The following is a 17,681-nucleotide window of genomic DNA, read 5'->3' on the forward strand; positions in this document are numbered from 1 at the left end:
TTCTCTCAAGTCCAGTGAGTATCCTTATGATCATCGCTTTAAATTCTCTATTAGTCAGATTACTTATGTCTATTTCACTTAGATCTCTGGCTGTGGCCTTGTTCTCTTCTTTCACTTGGGATAAATTTCTCTGCCTCCTCATTTTGTCTGTCTCTTTGTGTCTGTTTCTCTGTATTAAGCAAGTCACCTGTGTCTTCTGTTCTTGAAAGTAGTGACCGCAAGAAGAGGTCCTGGAGTGCCCTGCAGTGCAGTGTCTCCTGTTTACCAGAACCTGGACCTTCAGAAGAGTATCCTGTGTGTGTTGCTTATGCCCTGTTGTGGTGTCTGAGTCACTTTTTCTTTCAGTGCAGTCATCTGTACTGACTCTCTGCCTGTTGTGGGCTGTTCTTTCTCTCTGTGGTGTTAGTGGAAACCAGATAGGCCATCTCTGAGGGGGTGTGCCCGCCAGGGAACTTGGAATGGGGCGTCAGTGTTAGCAAAATTTGTGCTGGGCCCCTGGGCTTACGTCAGATCCTTGAAGTGCTAAGGCAGTCGGGGCCTGTGCCGCAGGGTGGCCAGGGATGGGAGGCTGGGTGGGGGGTGTGGTGACGGCGAGGCACATCTGGGTTTGGTGCTAGAGGGTGGCTGAGGGCACATGGCTGGGCATGGCATGGTGGCAGCTGTGGGCCAGGCAGCGGCAGGGTGTGCAGAACTTGGTTTTAACAAAATTTTCCCTGAGCTCAAGGTGAGGCTAGTGGGCCAGTCCTCAGGAGAACTCATGGGTATGGTGCACTGCTAGCAGATTAAGCAGCAAGTGTCTCTTGGGTTTTGATACAAATTTCATAAAAAACTGATCTCTTCAATATCCTCTAAAGAGAACCGAAAGTTAAAAGAGAGGTGCTCATATGTTTCCATTCGTCTTTAGTTGTTTCTTCTTCATTTGTTTTTATGATTCTCTAGGCAATCGAATGGGAGGACTGCCTACCAAACAAGTAACATTTATAGAGTCTTGGTGATAATCTTATTCACACCTTCATTAATTTAACAAAAATTTATGCAGAAATACCTGCATGGGTGGGGTTTAGAGAATAACTTAAGTTCCCCTGGAGGATCTTAAAATCAAATGACAAAGGAGCATCTAAAGCCAATTAAATAGTAACATGAGCAAGTGCTCCCAAACCACTATGTAAACCTGGTTTCCTGAGGTATTATGTCTTTTGATATCTACATTTACCAGCAACTACATATCCTCCTGGCATATATTTAACTGGGGAATGGCTTGGATATGCCCTAATACTCCCATCCATAGAAGCAAGAATCTTGCAGATAATTACTTTGAATAGTGCATGGAGGGGGACGAAGAAAATGAAGGATCCTGACATGATTCCATATCGCGTGGAGAAAATGCTTTATGTTAAATACCAGGATGGCAAATACATACGGTTCTTGAATGAAGAATTGTCGCTAAGCCAGGGCTGTCGTCCTCTCAGAGATGCCTGAGCACCAAATATATCAAGGATGTTCTCTTCGGAAGAGGGATGGATATCTATGCCTTCTTTAAGTTGAAAACAATGTGTTTTTTTTAATTACGTAGGCCCCACACCTAATGCGGGGCTTGAACTCGTGACCCTGAGGTCAAGAGTTGCATGCTTTACTGACTGAGCCAGCTGGGCACCACCATGCCTTCTTTTCAATCTGTCTAGGAATCCTTAATAAGGAATAGGCCCATCCATTTTCTCTTCCTCCTTTATTCTGTTTCAGGGGACACATAGTAGATACATTTAGGAGCCAAACTGGAGAGGAGACAATGATAACTGCATCATGAATCAACCTCACTTGAAGATTCTACACGATATACAAGAATATAAGTTATGTATGAAATGTTTAAGGACAGTTACTGAATTAATCAATGAGAGACTATAATAGCTGGGCAGACTTTAAAAAGACACCTCCCCAAAGAAACTTCCACAAATCGAAAATACAACTGTTGAACTTGAAAATTTTATGCATGAACAGAGTGGACACAGCTGAAGAAAAAAATTACTGAGTTGGAAAAGACCTAAAATAATCTGGAAAGCAGCATGGAGAGCTAAGGGAATTGATAATATAAAAGAGAATCAGGAGACATGGAAGCTAGACTGAAGTGGTCCAGTGTAAATCCAATTATAGAGTAAAACAGAAAGAACAGAGGAAATAGAGGAAAAACATTATTTGATAAGATGATAGCTGAGAATTTTCCAGAACATATAGAATACATAAATTCACACATAGAGGATGTATGACATATATCATTCAGAATAACATAGGCACATTATGGCAAAATGGGAAAAATAAAAATATTTTCAGATGAACAGACTTTATCACTAAGAGACCTCCATTAATGGAACTTATGAAGGTATACTTGAGAAAGAACCCCAGGAGGAAAGTCTGAGAGGCCAAAAAAGAAAGGTAAGTAAAAATTGGAAAGTTTCAGGGTGCCTGAGTGGCTCAGTCCATTAAGCATCCAACTGTTGCTTTCAGCTCGGTTATGATCTCACAGTTTGTGGGTTCGATCCCTGTGTCAGGCTCTGCACTGACAGTATGGAGCCTGCTTGGGATTCTCTCTTTCTCTCTCTCTCTCTCTCTCAAATAAAATAAACTTAAAAAAATGGGAAAGTTTCTTAGCTTTGGATTGTGTTGTTCAAAAGAAATGTAGGGTCCAGGGCAGAATAATTTTGTCTACTGTGCCTTTTCTGTGGAGGGAAGCATCTCTGGATGATGAACAGTGGAGAGTAATGGACACATGTATACTTTGGAGAGAAAGATAACTCACTGCATTTTTATTGCTTTGCAGCATTTCTGACTTAGGTCTGAGGTAATAAGCCGCTGGCACCGAGTTCTCATCGCGACAGTACCACTCTTCCAGGAGCTTCGTTTCCAGCTTCGCCTCTATGGCAGCATCCAAGATCATTTCAAACTCCGAGGCTTCGACTTCTCCGGGGATTCGGATGTTCCCATATTTTTCTCCTAATAGTCCCTGTGTATCCACAAAAAAGTTCAGGTTAGTGTATCACCAAGAAAATTTATTCTGTCTTATTCACATCCTGTAGCTACTTGATAAATAATAAATAGACACCAGGTACATTGTTCCATCAGTTGTTTTCTTTTAATCACGGCAGATACTTTTTTCCCCATGGATTATTTAATAAGTAAAATCAAATCGTTTATATTGTAATCATAATAAATTCATATACTGAGAATTGAGATTGCATATCATATTAGGCAAATTCAACATACAGAATTTTGTCACAAATTTATTTTCCCAAAGTTTACATGATACAGCAAAAGTTGTTCTATTCTGACGTTTTTTGTTTGTTCATGACAAAGAAAAATGACATGCTGCACTCTATGAAATATCAAACATGTAAACTCCCAAACAAAAAATTGCCTTGTGAAGAGTAAACAGTATATGATTCTAAGCCCCAGATTAACACAGCTACAGATTCAAGTAGGAAATCATTGAATGCAATGCTACCGTGGACCCCAGTATAACTAAAAACAATTCAAAATGTAATCAGGACACAATTTTCTCCTTATGAAATTCCCAAAAAAAAACATGCTCAGTGTTATGTGAAGGTGTGAGGGGCGCGTGGGTGGCTCAGTTGGTTAAGTGTCCAACTTTGGCTCAGGTCATGATTTCACAGTTCGGTTCATGAGTTTGAGGCTGGCTTTGAGTTCTGTGCTGATAGCTCAGAGCTTGGAGCCTACTTCAGATTCTATGTCTCTCTCTCTGCCCTTCCCTGCTTTCACTCTGTCTCTCTCTCTCAAAAATAAATAATAAACATTAAAAAAAAAAGGTGTGAGAAGATACCCACATAGCCTTGACAGGGGTATAAATTGATACAATATTTCACTGAAATATTTGATTCAGGCAGAATGTATTAAAAGCCTTAAAAATCTATATAACTTTCATCTTGGCAATTTTTCTTCTGCAAAATTGTCTTTAGAAGATAATTAAGGTTGTACATATAAAGACTTCCCAGAATATTTATGCCGATACTGTTTTAAAAGGAAAGAATTGGCATAACAACCTAAGTGTCCTGCCCATGGGAACATTTAAATAAACTCTGGGACCTCTGTTCAAAGGATGCAGCAAGTCATATTCTAGAACTGTATTGATGTAAAAAGGTTATTTTTTTCTTTTTCAAGTTTTTGTTTAAATTCCAGTTAGTTAACATACAGGGTAATGTTAGTTTCATGTGTAGAATTTAGTGATTTATCACTTACATAACACCCAGTGCTTATCACAAGAGCCCTCCTTAATGCCCATCACCCATTTAATGCATCCCCCCGTCCCCCCTCCCCTCCAATAACCCCCGGTTTGTTCTCTACAGTTAAGAGTCTGTTTTTTGATTTGCCTCTCTTTTTTCTTTTTTCCCCTATGTTCATCTGTTTTGCTTCTTCAGTTCCACTTTTGAGTGAAATCATATGGTATTTGTCTTTCTCTGACTGACTTATTTCACTTAGCATAATACTTTCTAGCTCCATCCACATCATTGCAAATGGGAAGATTTCATTCTTTTTTATGACTGAGCAATATTCCATTGTATATATGTACCACGTATTCTTTATCCATTCATCGGTCGATGGACACTTGGGCTCTTCCATAATTCGGCTATATTTGATGGTGCTGCTATAAACGTTGGGGTGCATGTATCCCTTCGAATCAGTACTTTTGTATCCTTTGGGTAAATACCTAGTAGTGCAATTGCTGAATTGTAGAAGATGTTTATAATATATTATTAAGTGAAAAGGGAAGTTACAAAACAGTATGTATAAGATGATTCTAATGTTTTATATATATATTACATATATATATACAAGAGAAGATTGTGTATATGTATATACAAACATACATATACATGTAAGAAAGGTTTTATAGAATGCACAGAAGTATTATCAATTATTACCTTTGGGTGACTTTAAATTTACTTAGATTGTTTTATGAACTTCTTGGTTTTTTTTTAAAGTTTATTTATATTTTGTAGTGATCGCTACACCCAACATGGGGCTCGAACTCACAACCTTGAGATCAAGAGTTGCATGCTCTACCAACTGAGCCATCCAGGCACCCCTGAACTTACTGCTTTTTTATTAAGAATTTGTGTGCACATTATTACTTTGTAATGAGAAAAACAACAAGGATTAAAAATTCTTGAGGCGCCTGGGTCCTTTGGAAGGGCCTCAGTCAGTTCAACGTCCGACTCCAGCTCAGGTCATGATCTCGCAGTTCGTGAGTTCGAGTCCTGTGTCGTGCTCTATGCCGACAGCTCAGAGCCTGGAGCCTGCTTCAAATTCTGTCACTTCCTCTCTCTCTCTCTCTCTGCCTCTCCCCTTCTCATGCTCTCTCTGTCTCTCAAAAATGAATAATAAACATTAAAAAAATTTTAAAAAGTTCTTAAACCTAGTGATGCGGTCTATCCTGCTTTGTGGAACCATACTTCCAAGTCCTCTAAATGTCTGCTTAAGCTTGCGGTTCTTGCAGTGTGGTCCTCAGACAAGTAGCCTTGGCAACACCTGGGGACTGACTAGGCCTGCAAATTCTCACGTCCCATCTCAGACCTACTCGTCAGAAACTCTGGGGGTAGGGCCGAGCAGTCTGTGTTTTCGCAGGCCCTCCAGGTGCATGAACCACTGGCTTAAGCTAGTAAAAATGTTAGCTTCTCTAGCATCTGGTGTTCCAATTACTTTTCAGTCTTATCTAGTAGCAACAAGGAAGGAACATAATGAAACTCCACGGCAAATCTATGCTATCCAAGACAAGTTTGTCTGCTTAAAGAATCCATGGAAAGATTTCTCCTTAATCCGTGGGCACCTTCATCCTTTCCTCCTGTTGACTAGTACCTTAACCCTAAACTTCAAGCCTCGTTTACCCATTGGAATGTGAATTGTGGTTTGGCTTCTGACCTTGGTCCACTTCTGAACTACCTCTACTGCTTATCACTGCAGTATCCAGAGTGTCATCTCATACAGGCAGGTGAGAGAATTAAAGTCCTGGTAAATCAAAGTCCCAACTAAATTCCTAACCTAAACTCTGTTACAAGATGGTAAGCCCCATAAGGACTGAGGCCCGAGGTGTTGCTTCCTAGCACATAGAAAACATAGTATTTTTAAAACCCTATTTATTGAATAAATGAATGAACCAAGGTACAGAAAGAAATCTTTAGACTTTGCTCTCTTCTCAGCTGAAGCTTCTTCTTGTGTTCAGAGGTAATATTTCAGCTCTCAACAGGGGGACTAACAATTTGGGAAGGTACCAGTCTTGTCTGCAACCTTCGTTTCAGCCTGTGATCTTTTAATAATTCCTGTCTACCTGCATTCCTGGTTGGGCCATGCCCTGTCTCCTTGGGACATAATCTGTCTCATCTAATTGGCTTACTCAAGCTGATTGTGGCTAACTGAACTCACCTTTTCAAGCTCAGGTTTTCTCAGTACTAGCCTCAAAGGCCAGAGAGGAGGAAGATACAACCCGCTCGTCCTCTTTGGCTGCATAAAGGTCCTTTGGAAGGGCCTTGAATGGAGGGACACCACCACTTTATTATTTTAGCATGGTAAACAAGGGTCTTTGGAGGGTTCTGTTGACATAAGGGTGTTCTAACTTCGACTCACTGTATCAGCTTGAAGGCCACGTGGGAACACTTTCATTATAATCTGCATTTGTTTTGGGCTATTCTTGACAACAGGCTGTAGGCAACAAAAATAATGTTATTTTGAGTTGCTTCTCACTTTCTATTTTGTGAAGGAATAATTGACATACAATGTTGCAGTAGTTTCGGCTGTACAGCATAGTGATTCAATATTTGTACACATTACAAAATGGTCACCACAATAAGTCTGGTTACCATCTGCCACCATACAAAGTTGTTAGAATATTATTGACTGTGTTCCCTATGTTGTACGTTATATCCCCGTATCTTATTTATTTTATACCTGGTAGCTTGTACGTCTCAATCCCCTTCACCCATTTCATCTACCCCCTCACCTCCCTCCCCTCTGGCAACCATCATTTTATTCTCACTTTCAGTGTTCCTCTTCTAAAATCCCTGATGTTAAACTTGGATAAATGAGCAGGTATGACTTCTCATTCTGCCACAGATACAGAAGGAGATGACATTTTTAAGGCTAACCAGCCTGAGGATTATCCTATTGCTGTTGGCTAGTCTGGATAAGGGTAGTCAACATCTTCAGTCAGGGCTCTCTGTCATGAGGAGTGAGGTTTTAGTGCTGGGATGAGCTACCTAGAAAACCCATATGGGCAAAATAGGGAATACGCAGACTTCTAAGCAGTAGCCACTGGAGGAATCCAAAAAGGCATTCAGTGGAGTCTGGCCATGGGTGGAGGATATGGAGGACAGCCAGAAAATTAAATATGGGGTTAATTGACACTTCTCCAGCTAGCGGTTGATGAAGTCCAAGAATAACATGGACCCAGCTATCAAGGTCCAGGGCAGGACTGGCTGGATCTGGGATATGGAGTCAGAAAGAGGACAAATAATGGCTTAGCAAAGCAAGATGGTGTCCTAGCACAGGACCATCATCACTGCACTAGCCATGAACTAACTCCTGGCTCTTTGTCTTTCTGCCCTAACTAAGGCTGGTTCCAGAGCCTAGGGCCGGGTCACATCTATGGATCGGTTTCTAAAATGTGTGCCATGGATTACCCACACCTGGATCACTCAGGGTGCTTGTTAAAATGTACATTTCAAGATCACTTCTCAGACCTGCTGTGGTTGGCAGCCCAGGAATATGCATTTTCAAATGAGATCACAAATGAATCTAGAATTTGAGAACCACTTCTATGGGCAATGCATATGAGTAATGGTTAGCAAGCACTGAAGGGGCAGGATGGGGAACACGGCAGGTCAACAGAAAAATCGAAGGCTATTCAAAAATAATTATTTGAGTGGAACAGCTGGCACCAAATACTACAATTATTGGATCGATATAGTAAGGCAAAATGTTTTTTAGAGGAGAGATACTGAAGAAGAAAAAATATCCTCATCCAATTCAAATAGCAAATGTATATCGAGCACCTACTATATATAAAGTGGTAATAGAGAACTTCAGAAAAGTAATGATGTGCTACAGGCTTAGAGTTTCTTATTGGATTGTTCTCCCCAAGTCTTTTCCTTCTATTGATTCTTCCTTTAGGTGGAATGCTCATAAATCATGAAGCACTTACTTTTCAGGAGTCCAGGACAGGATTCTGTCTTAGTCTTATCTTGCTATTTCAGAAATAGCAAAAAGAGAAATAGCAAAAGAGAATTTTGCCACCACATTTTTCAGGAAGACTTTATGGGGTTCTATGTGGCTATAGTTTCAAGGTAACTCACAAAGCATGCCTATATCTACCAGGGATGGACACAATCAATTTAGAGTCGGTTAATCTGGTTGCAAAGTCCAGTACCTATGGTTGATGGCTCAGAGTGGGGGTAGAGATACAGGACCATACTTAGGAGGCTAGCAGTCAGATTTGAGGTGGCAAGATGGAGTCCATCTTGGTTTTCTAATCCGATGACTCCTTAGCTCTGTAGTCACAGGCAGTATCCATGAATGACTTCAGAAACTATGAGCAAGAGTCCACCGGCGATAGAATATTCACTAACCCGTCCATATCCTTCTGGCCCCAGTGCTCAAAAGCTCATTTTTTGCTTAGTTAAATCAAATTTGCCCATGTGTGGGAGAAATTTGGTGGCAAGTTGAGGGACTACATTGGGTTTTGCATTGAGGTCCATTTTTTTAAACTACACTATATAGATCAATCTACCTGTGTGACCCTGTATGGAAGAAACACATTATGTCTGAAATAATTTTTAACCTTTTATTGAATTGCTTAACACACTGTCAATATACATATGAACATAAATCTATGGAATTTCTCCTGTCTGCAGAATCACTATAATCACCTCTCCCACCCCCTAATCAAATGTGAATACATTTAAATTGCCCATTCTTCAACACTGAAGATAGGTAGGTGGAAACAATCCAGTTGAATTGTCAAATAGAATCTGGGAGTTGAGTTCATTTGTCTGAACAACCTAAGATAATCTTCTACTATTTTGAAGGTAGTTTCTGCATGTAAAATCCTAGCATAAGAAATACTTCAAGACAGATGCTTTAGAACTAGATAGAGGTGATGGCTGCACAACACTGTAAATGTACTAAATTGTTCCACTGAATCGTTCACATTAAAGTGGTTAATTTTATGTTCTGTGAATTTCACCTCAAGTGAAAAAAGGAATGTTTTCTGAATTTTTCAGTTCTTCGCAACCAGGAACTTGAATGTAAAAGGACTCTACTTTTTGTAGCTCCCTTTCTTTATGCGCTGATATAGATACATCTAATCCCATTGCTTTTAAAGGCTTAGAACATTTTCTTTCCTTTTCGTTGATGTTTCTTTTCTACTGGGCAAACACTGATCCCCACCCCCACCTCCCTCTGCTCTTCAGGTGCACTTGGTTCTCCCTGGGCTTGCAACTGAGAATCCTTGGGCTCTGAGTCTGATGGTATGCAGCTTATATTGTAATGGAAAGAACAGAGGGATTGAAATATTGTTAAAGGTGTCAGTAAGCTCAGTGTGTCTTTTACTCTGTTGTGGGGTGCCAGGAAAGGCATGTGAAGGCAGTCTTTTTGGGGTTATGGGTGAGATGCCTTGTAGGCAGGTGGACGACTGCTCTGGGCTGCTATTTATGAGCCAAAACTCATGGGGGCAACTGGAAGGGAAAGGAGAGATCTTCCCCACACTGGCGCTATCACAGGAGGAAGCAATACTCCATAAATGCCCTGTGACTAACCCAGTCACTAATGTAAGGCAGGTGCAACTCTTCCTTCCTTCTGTAAGATTCCCTTTTATTTCTTAAAATAAAACCCACATTCATATACACAACTTCCCCTCAGGATTCTGTGAGGTAGGTAGAATCGCAGAAGAAAACCCCATCTCACAGACCTCCACTGGCTTGCCCACGACTACCTCTCTAAGAAGACGTTCAAGTACCGGCAGTCGAACATGGGGCTTTTCAGTCTTTCTACTTCATCAGGTTACTGTGCTATGCTCCCTCCTAACAGTGCCTTCCAGTGGCTGATTTGCCCGTGATGGCTCTTCCGGCCAGTGCTCTTGGCAGGGCCACTATCCACGGCCACGCAGTCTGTGTGCAGCACACCCCCAGGGGGCACTGTTCACAAGGACTGCAGCATGTTCAGTGTTATGGCCCTGGCTGTCGGTATTCTTTTTATCGGATGTATTGTTGGGTGGAGGGACAAGCACGGTCACGATGTATTCCCAGGAGCTCATAGCCAACCTTCAGAGAGCTCTGCTGTTGAGTGCGGCCCCAAAACCAAAGGGTCAGTACCTGCTTTCCATACTTAATAGTATTTTCTCAATGTTTTTTTGAAGTCAACAGGCAACTTTACAACTGACTTTTACATTTTTTAACATAAACGTAATATAAAGTACTTTATTTAGAAGTGAATTGCAACTCTAATTACTCAAGCATGACATTTCATATGTCATAAGAGGCAAGAGTAAATGCAGAGAAGAGAATGTGACGGTTAATTTTATGTGTCAACTTGACTGGACCGTGAGGTGCCCAGGTGTTTGACCAAATGTTATTTCTGGGTGTGTCCTTAAGGGTATTTCTGGATGAGATTAGCATTCGAATCAGCAGACTGAATAAAACAAAAAGGTGGAGGAGGAGAGAATTTACTCTCCCTGCCTATCTGAGTGGGGACATTGGTCTTCCACCCTCTGCCTGGGACTTCCATCAGCGGTAGTGCTGGGTCTCCAGCTTGCCGATGGCAGATTGTGAGACTTCTAACTTATCTGTTAGAATTAAATTATGTCCACACTAAAGACGATCTGGATAAGATCTGCAAGAAAGGTTTATCTTTTGGCGCCAAAAGACAGAAAGGTAATATCTTCAGAAAACTGGGCTTCTCTTGGTCATTAAAGATGCACTCTTGCATACGGGGTTGCCAAAAGTGGATGTTAGCAGATATGTTTAGCACATAGAGCACTCAATTATCCAGATACCCATGTTGGAATTAACAGTATATTCTCATTAGACATTTACTGGCATCTGTCTATGGGCAAAAGGATCTATCCACCTCCCACCATTTGTACATAGTGAGCCCGTGTTTCACATACCACAAAAATGAATTTCTGAAATACGACCGACAAAAAGATACACTCTTGCACACAAATAACCTGCATGTCAATAAAGAATATTTTGAAATTAGGAAAGGCAGATGTTAAGAATGACCTTCTTTCTCTGAGTCTCAGCTTTCACATCTGTAAATGGAGATAATACTTGAGGCTTTATGTATTTGTCAAGCAGCACATCCACTCTGGTTTATCGTGAGAATCAAACGGCTACTACAGATGAAATGCTTTACATTTCACAGAGTGCTTGGCACCCTTAGCAATATATATAAGGCACCACTACTTTACTCATAGTTTATAGAGAAACATATGTACGCAATACACTCAAACATACATGTAACGGGAATAAATCCTGAGAAGTACTACTGGATAGGTAGATAAAGGAATAAAATACCTCTTGATTGCAAAAAGGAAAACAGAAGATAGCAAGGAGGAAAAGAGTGGGTAGCTAGTTGCTTACAGGTGTAAGATGGTAAGAAAATATATAGCCCTGGGGCACCTGGGTGGTTCAGTCGGTTAAGCATCTGACTTCAGCTCAGGTCATGATCTCACAGTTTGCAAGTTCAAACTCCGCATCGGCTCACTGCTGTCAGTGCAGAGCCCGCTTCAGATCCTGTGTTTCCCTCTCTCTCTGCCCTCCCCGATCTCAAAAATAAACATTAAAAGAATTGAAAAAAAGAAAATACGTAGTCCGGTAAGGACAAACTCCTCTGTTCTTGAGCAGGGGAGGAAAAGAGGTTTCAGTAAACTATGCGGGGTTCACCATATTAGCTAGTCAGAGTACACAGATGCATGGAGTTAACCTTTGTGGAAAATTCAAGCAGTGCTTTAGGGACAGCTGACAACCCTCACGTCAAATAAGTTGTAAAAAAATGGAGCAGTTTGTGTCATCAGTGTGTTCCTAACCATGTTTGGAGGAATTGAGAGTTACTTAGATTCAATCATTCTACCAAAGAAGTCCAGCATTGCTTTGGACTGAACTGTGTCCCCTGAAATTCATATGTTGAAGCCCTAACTCCCCCATGTGATTCAGGTAGGGCCTTAAGGAGGTGATTAAGGTTGAATAAGGTCATCAGGGTGGAGTTTTGTTCCAACGGAACCGGTGCCCTTATAAGAGAGGAAGAGACACAAGCATTCTCTTTGCCTTACGGGGACACAGCCAGAAGGAAGCTGTCTTTGAGCCAGGAAGCGGTTTCAACAGAATCTGACCATCTTGGCACCCCGAACTTGGACTTGTAAACTCCAGAACTGTGAGAAAAGACCTTTTTTTCCTTTTTAAAAAAATTTTATTTAAATCCAACTTAGTTAACATATAGTGTAATAATGGTTTTAGGAGTAGAGTTGAGTGAGTCATCACTTACATATAACACCCAGCGCTCATCACAAAAGTGCCCTCCTTAACACCCATTAGCCATCTAGCCCATCCCCCCACCCAACACCCCTCCAGCAACCGTCAGTTCTCTGTATTGAAGAGTCTTGTGGTTTGCCTCCCTCTCTGTTTTTATCTTATTTTTTCTGAAGCCTCCCATTCTATGGTATTTTGTTATGCTAGCCCGAGCTGATTAATACAAACCTAATTAACAAAACGAAGCAGATTTTGTCAGTGTAAGATCTGGTATTTCTGGCAATTCATCACTAAATGTCCTGAGGGGGTAAATTCATAGATTAAATGACTTACCATTTGCATAAAGTATGCAACAGAATAACTAAGTTAATGCTTCCATCTAGTTTGAGAGTCTCAGCTCATAATCAGATTATAATTTTACCTTTTTTATGGTTTAACTATGGCTATTTACATACTGAAACCCACTGCTGAACTCATATTAATAATAACATATCAATAATAAATCTGCTACCTTTTACTTATTATGATGTGCTTCTGTGCGTAGGAAGTTCCATGACCTAGAAAATACTGGACACAACTCTTGCTCTTTAGAAACACCCAAGCAAGGGAAGCAAGCGTAAGTGTGAGAGGATTGGGTAATAGAACCACAGGAAACACAACCATCCTGGAGCTGGTGGTTAATTCGCATCAGTTTCAAAGTACAGATCGTAACCCTAACTGTGGCCCGTTGCCTCACAAAACTGAGAACTAAGAACTGTGTAAGGATTACTGAAATTCTAAAATGCTAAAGGAGTAATTCATTGAAAAAGTGGATACAAAAGAGCCAGGGTGTTTGGTGGTGGTGGGGGGGGGGGCGGTAAAAAGGAGTGGGGAGAGCGTTCTGGACACAGAAGTGAGATGCTGTTATTTCAGTGGTGCTGTCCATGAAGCAGTCACAAACAAGGATCTGTAAGTCCCAGGACTAACCTGGCTGAAAAATAGTCCTGGAAGTCATCATGTATTCATTCAGCAAATATCGAGCATCTAACTTGCAGGGTGACCAACCATTTCGGATTGCTCATGACTGTCCCAGTTTGAGAAGTGAAAGTCCCAGGCAAGCTGAGACCATTGGTGACACGTAGGCGCTCATGGTCCTTGCTCCTTTGAGCTTTTAAAGAGAGCACTCTGCTATCTGTATGAATTAGGTACTTTAAGGGCGAATTACAGAGTGGAAAGAGAACAGGGCTGAGGACCACCACGTTTGAGTGTGGGCACAGGGCAGGAGGAGGAAGAGTGGAACAGCGTCACAGAAGTCCAGAGGGAAGGGAATGATGCTGCTGAAAACATTCATACAGAGTTCTCATAAAGCCATGGGAAAATGCGTAAAGGACATGAACTGGTAATTCATAGAGGCAGAAAAGCAAGGGCCAGTGAGCATGAGAGAGAACAGTGCTCAACTCTAGCTTCATTAATGATCACAGAACTGTAAACGCGATCACACATGATTAAGGCCTTTTGCTAATCAAACTAATACCTAATAGTGCAGAGGCAGAAGGAAACAGGCACTCTGACACAGAGAACCAGTACAAACGGGTATAACCCTGCTGAGAATGTAATCTGGCAGTAGGTAGAAGATTCTACTTTTAGAAATCCATTCTACGCTGCATGAAGATTTGTTTACTAAGATGTTCAGCAATTTTTAGCTTCTATTTTGGCTTTATTCTAGAAATATTAAATATACCAGTGATTGTGTAAACAAGAAAACAGAAACCAATTGCCCATCAAAATCAATTCACCTAAGGTGTAGGACAGAATTCTGCTTGAGTTTCTATTTTTCTAACTCTGAGAATTTAAAAACTAGAGAAACACAAAACATAAAATAAACAACTATGCCTCCACAGCCTAGCTTGGCCACTCAACATTTGGTCATATTTTCAAGTGACTTTTTAAAAATAGGCTTTTCCTACTGATGAATAGTTAGACTCTTCCATTTTTTTTAAATACAAATAATACCATACTAAAGGTCCTACCATTAAGTTAGTAGATACTGAGGGCATTATGTTCATGGACATGACATCCGTTTATATTTAACATATCGAAAGTCCCACACTCAGACCAGATTGCTACCTTCATCCTTAAAAATGTGGATTCCAGGGGTGCCTGGGTGGCTCAGTCAGTCAAGTGTCTGATTCTTGATCTTGGCTCAGGTCGTGATCTCACGGTTTGTGGGAGGAAGCTCCGTGTTGGGCTTTGTGCTGACAGAGCAGACCCTGCTTGGGATCCTTGGTCTCCCTCTCTCTCTGCCCCTCCCCTGCTTGCACTTGCCTCTGCCCTCTCCAAATATAGTTACATAGATAGATGAATGAATGGAGTCCAGTCATGTTTTAGTGCCTGTGGAGCCTGGTTCTCGCAGCCATTGTCCAGCTGGCTGGGTCTGTATCCCGGCTTGGATACATCTCACAACGCCTCGTCCACAGGGGGCTCTCCCTTCTCTTCCTGCTGCCCTGCAAGGGTCAGCCCCGGTCAGTGTGTCTAAGGTTCTTTCAGAACTGCCCATCCGTGTGCAGATCCTGTGAGGCCTTTCAGCACCGCTCTGAAAGCCTTCCCAAAAGAGCTGAATTGCCGATGCATGCCTCTGGTCCACAGTTCCAAGCAAAGTTTCTTCTTTTGAACTGGGGTTAGAGAAGAGAGGCCTAGAAGGAAGCCTGGCATCTGCACCATGGGCCCGAGGGCTGGACAGAAGGAAAGCTGGCTTGAGTGTTAACTGTCTAAATGGCAGCATTATTAACGGGTACCCATTAATAAAGAAGGCCTGGGCTCGTGAAGGTCTATGGCGACTTACAAGTGTCCCCCTCAGTATTTGCCTAATTCGTAACTGGTGTTTTACATTTCGAGGTTCTTCTAATATCTTGCATAATAATCTCTCCTCTTAGAGGGTAGTAAATTGAGCCAGTATTCTCTTTTTGTTGACCCGGTATTTTCAAATGCATTTAAGTGGTTTTCAGTACAAGGAATGCACATTTGAATATTATCCTCTTTCTTTCCTGATGGAAAATATGGAGTTAAACATGGAATTATTTATGGCCATCCATATTTCCTAGGCTCTAGCAACTGGTGATAAACTAGAGTCAAAATTATTGCCACAAAATAGGATTGACCTGGCTTTCTATCTACCCTCCGTGGAGCTCAGAATCCTGAGTTCCTCCACAAGAGATCTGGGACACTCGGGCAGGGGGGATTTCAGATTTGCCCTGGGGTTTAGTGGTCATGCTACTCTGCCACTTTGCCTTTGCAAAGCCTTCCAGTGTCTCCAGAAGCAGTGGGAAAGAGCAACAGCTGGGTTGTGGGGGCCTAATCAACACTGCTACGGCAGCCAGTACCCACCATGGACCATAATGCTAGAGCCGATGCCTGAAGACCTTCATGCCAAGGGTACTGGTGACTGATGTCAAAGCAGGTGTTAAAGAGCAGGTGTCCCTCTCTCCTCCCATCCCCCACAGATGCCAGTGTTGCTGTCTGTGGTCACTGCAGATGCCTGAGCTCCTGCCATCCTGAGTTCTTAGCTGTCCACAGCTCCATTTGCTCTGACCATCCTCTTTTCTCCTTTCCCAATCTTAGGACGTGGGCTGTACTTAGACCCACCCCTCCTTTCCATGATGGCCTTTTTCCCTGGGACCAAACTCCTACGTCTGGTTTTACCCTTCCTGGATGAGAAATATCTGGAGGCTTTTCGATGTAACCATTTTTGAAGGGACCCTCCACCATTCCTCTCATCGCTGCTAACTTGTTTGAATTCTCGAGTCAAGGCAGTTTCTTAGACTCATTCTAGGGTTCGTCTTCCAGTAATGTCAGTGATTGTGCCAATTGTACAGTAACTGATTCATCCAGCACCACTAGCTCTTCCACATGAGAGGGAGAAATACGAACCAATCACATGCCATTAACTCATCTGATCCTTGTAACACCACTGTGAATTCTTCCATGTTGAAGCTGAGAAACTGGAAAACCAGAAAGGTCAAGTAACTTGCCTAAGATCCCACAGCTGGTTAAAGATGGAGTTCAACTCTGAGCCCACGTCTTCCTAATGCAAGTCCGTAATCTTTCTACCGTATCATGCTTTCTTCAGGGAGACTTCCAAATGGCTAGTTTATCCCTTAGGCATCTTAAAAACTCTTTAAAATAAATTTCAATAGGAAAAAAAAAAAGTCTCAGCTGTATTTTATACTTTTATTTCACCTTGATGTAGATCTTAAACAGAAGACAATGGGTGCAATTTAACTTTTATTGATGAGGTGGTATTGAGAGTGGTTAAGAACACAGTCTCCTGCTGTGTGACCTCAGGGAAGTTACTTAGCCTCTCTGTGCTCCAGTTTCTTTATCTGTAAACTGTAGATGACAACAGTGCCAATCTCCACGGGTTGCCATGTGGATTAAGAGTATTAATTTAAGGGAATTAGAAGGGTAACTGATCATAAGCATAAATGCTCAGTCAAGGCTACATTTTAATTGATGAACCAGTCAATAACCTATCACTGTGTACTACGTTGATCAAATTCTTTTATACATTTTTATTCTGTAAATGTCAGGCTGTGAGCTGTCATTTTTCCAGCTGTCACAATACCCATTTCCAGCAGACTTCCTTTACTCGATCTAATGGGGAATGAGAAACTGTACCAGCCAACCTTTTATAGAACTGTATATTAAAGTGCGTCTGAATGACATTTGAAGAAGACAGATTATTGGTGGCTTTGGTATAGTTTCATTACAGCTACTTCTGGAGCATAAAGCTAATTTATCTTTATTTTGGAGTGTCAGATTTTTATTTTTTGAAGTGTTGAGGCCACTGAAAGACTGATCTCCAGATGAGAAAAATGTAATTCCCTATAATGTGAAGAAGTACAGTGCGGGCACCGGTCATTTACAAATAAACCTTATGAAGACTTTGACACATCCCCCAACGTAGAGAGGCCAACAAGATGAGCCCACAAACCCATTTCAAGGTTCAATCATTACCAACACTTTGATAATCTTGTTTTATCCATCTTGGCAATCCCATCATTTTATCAAACAGAAACAAAACAAAAAACCCTCAGCATGTATTTTTAACTTGCAGAAAGTTTTAAATGTCATCATGGTGCTGTTATTATCCTCCAAAGAATGAAGTATAATTTATTAATGCCT

The 17,681-nt window shown here is 41.4% G+C and overlaps 1 protein-coding gene across 2 annotated transcripts in view; it reads right to left on the bottom strand.

Annotated features, from left to right (window-relative positions):
* NWD2 (NACHT and WD repeat domain containing 2) overlaps positions 1 to 17,681 on the bottom strand; it is a 179,423-nt gene that overhangs the window by 19,758 nt on the left and 141,984 nt on the right. For both annotated transcript variants that reach the window (XM_015076960.3, XM_053217468.1), the window contains one exon: positions 2,792 to 2,995. In XM_015076960.3, coding sequence (XP_014932446.3) covers positions 2,792 to 2,995 — 204 coding nt within the window. The remainder of the gene's footprint in view (positions 1 to 2,791; positions 2,996 to 17,681) is intronic.

The sequence above is a fragment of the Acinonyx jubatus genome, chromosome B1 (assembly GCF_027475565.1).
Source record: "Acinonyx jubatus isolate Ajub_Pintada_27869175 chromosome B1, VMU_Ajub_asm_v1.0, whole genome shotgun sequence".
In the NCBI taxonomy this organism is placed as follows: Eukaryota; Metazoa; Chordata; class Mammalia; order Carnivora; family Felidae; genus Acinonyx; species Acinonyx jubatus.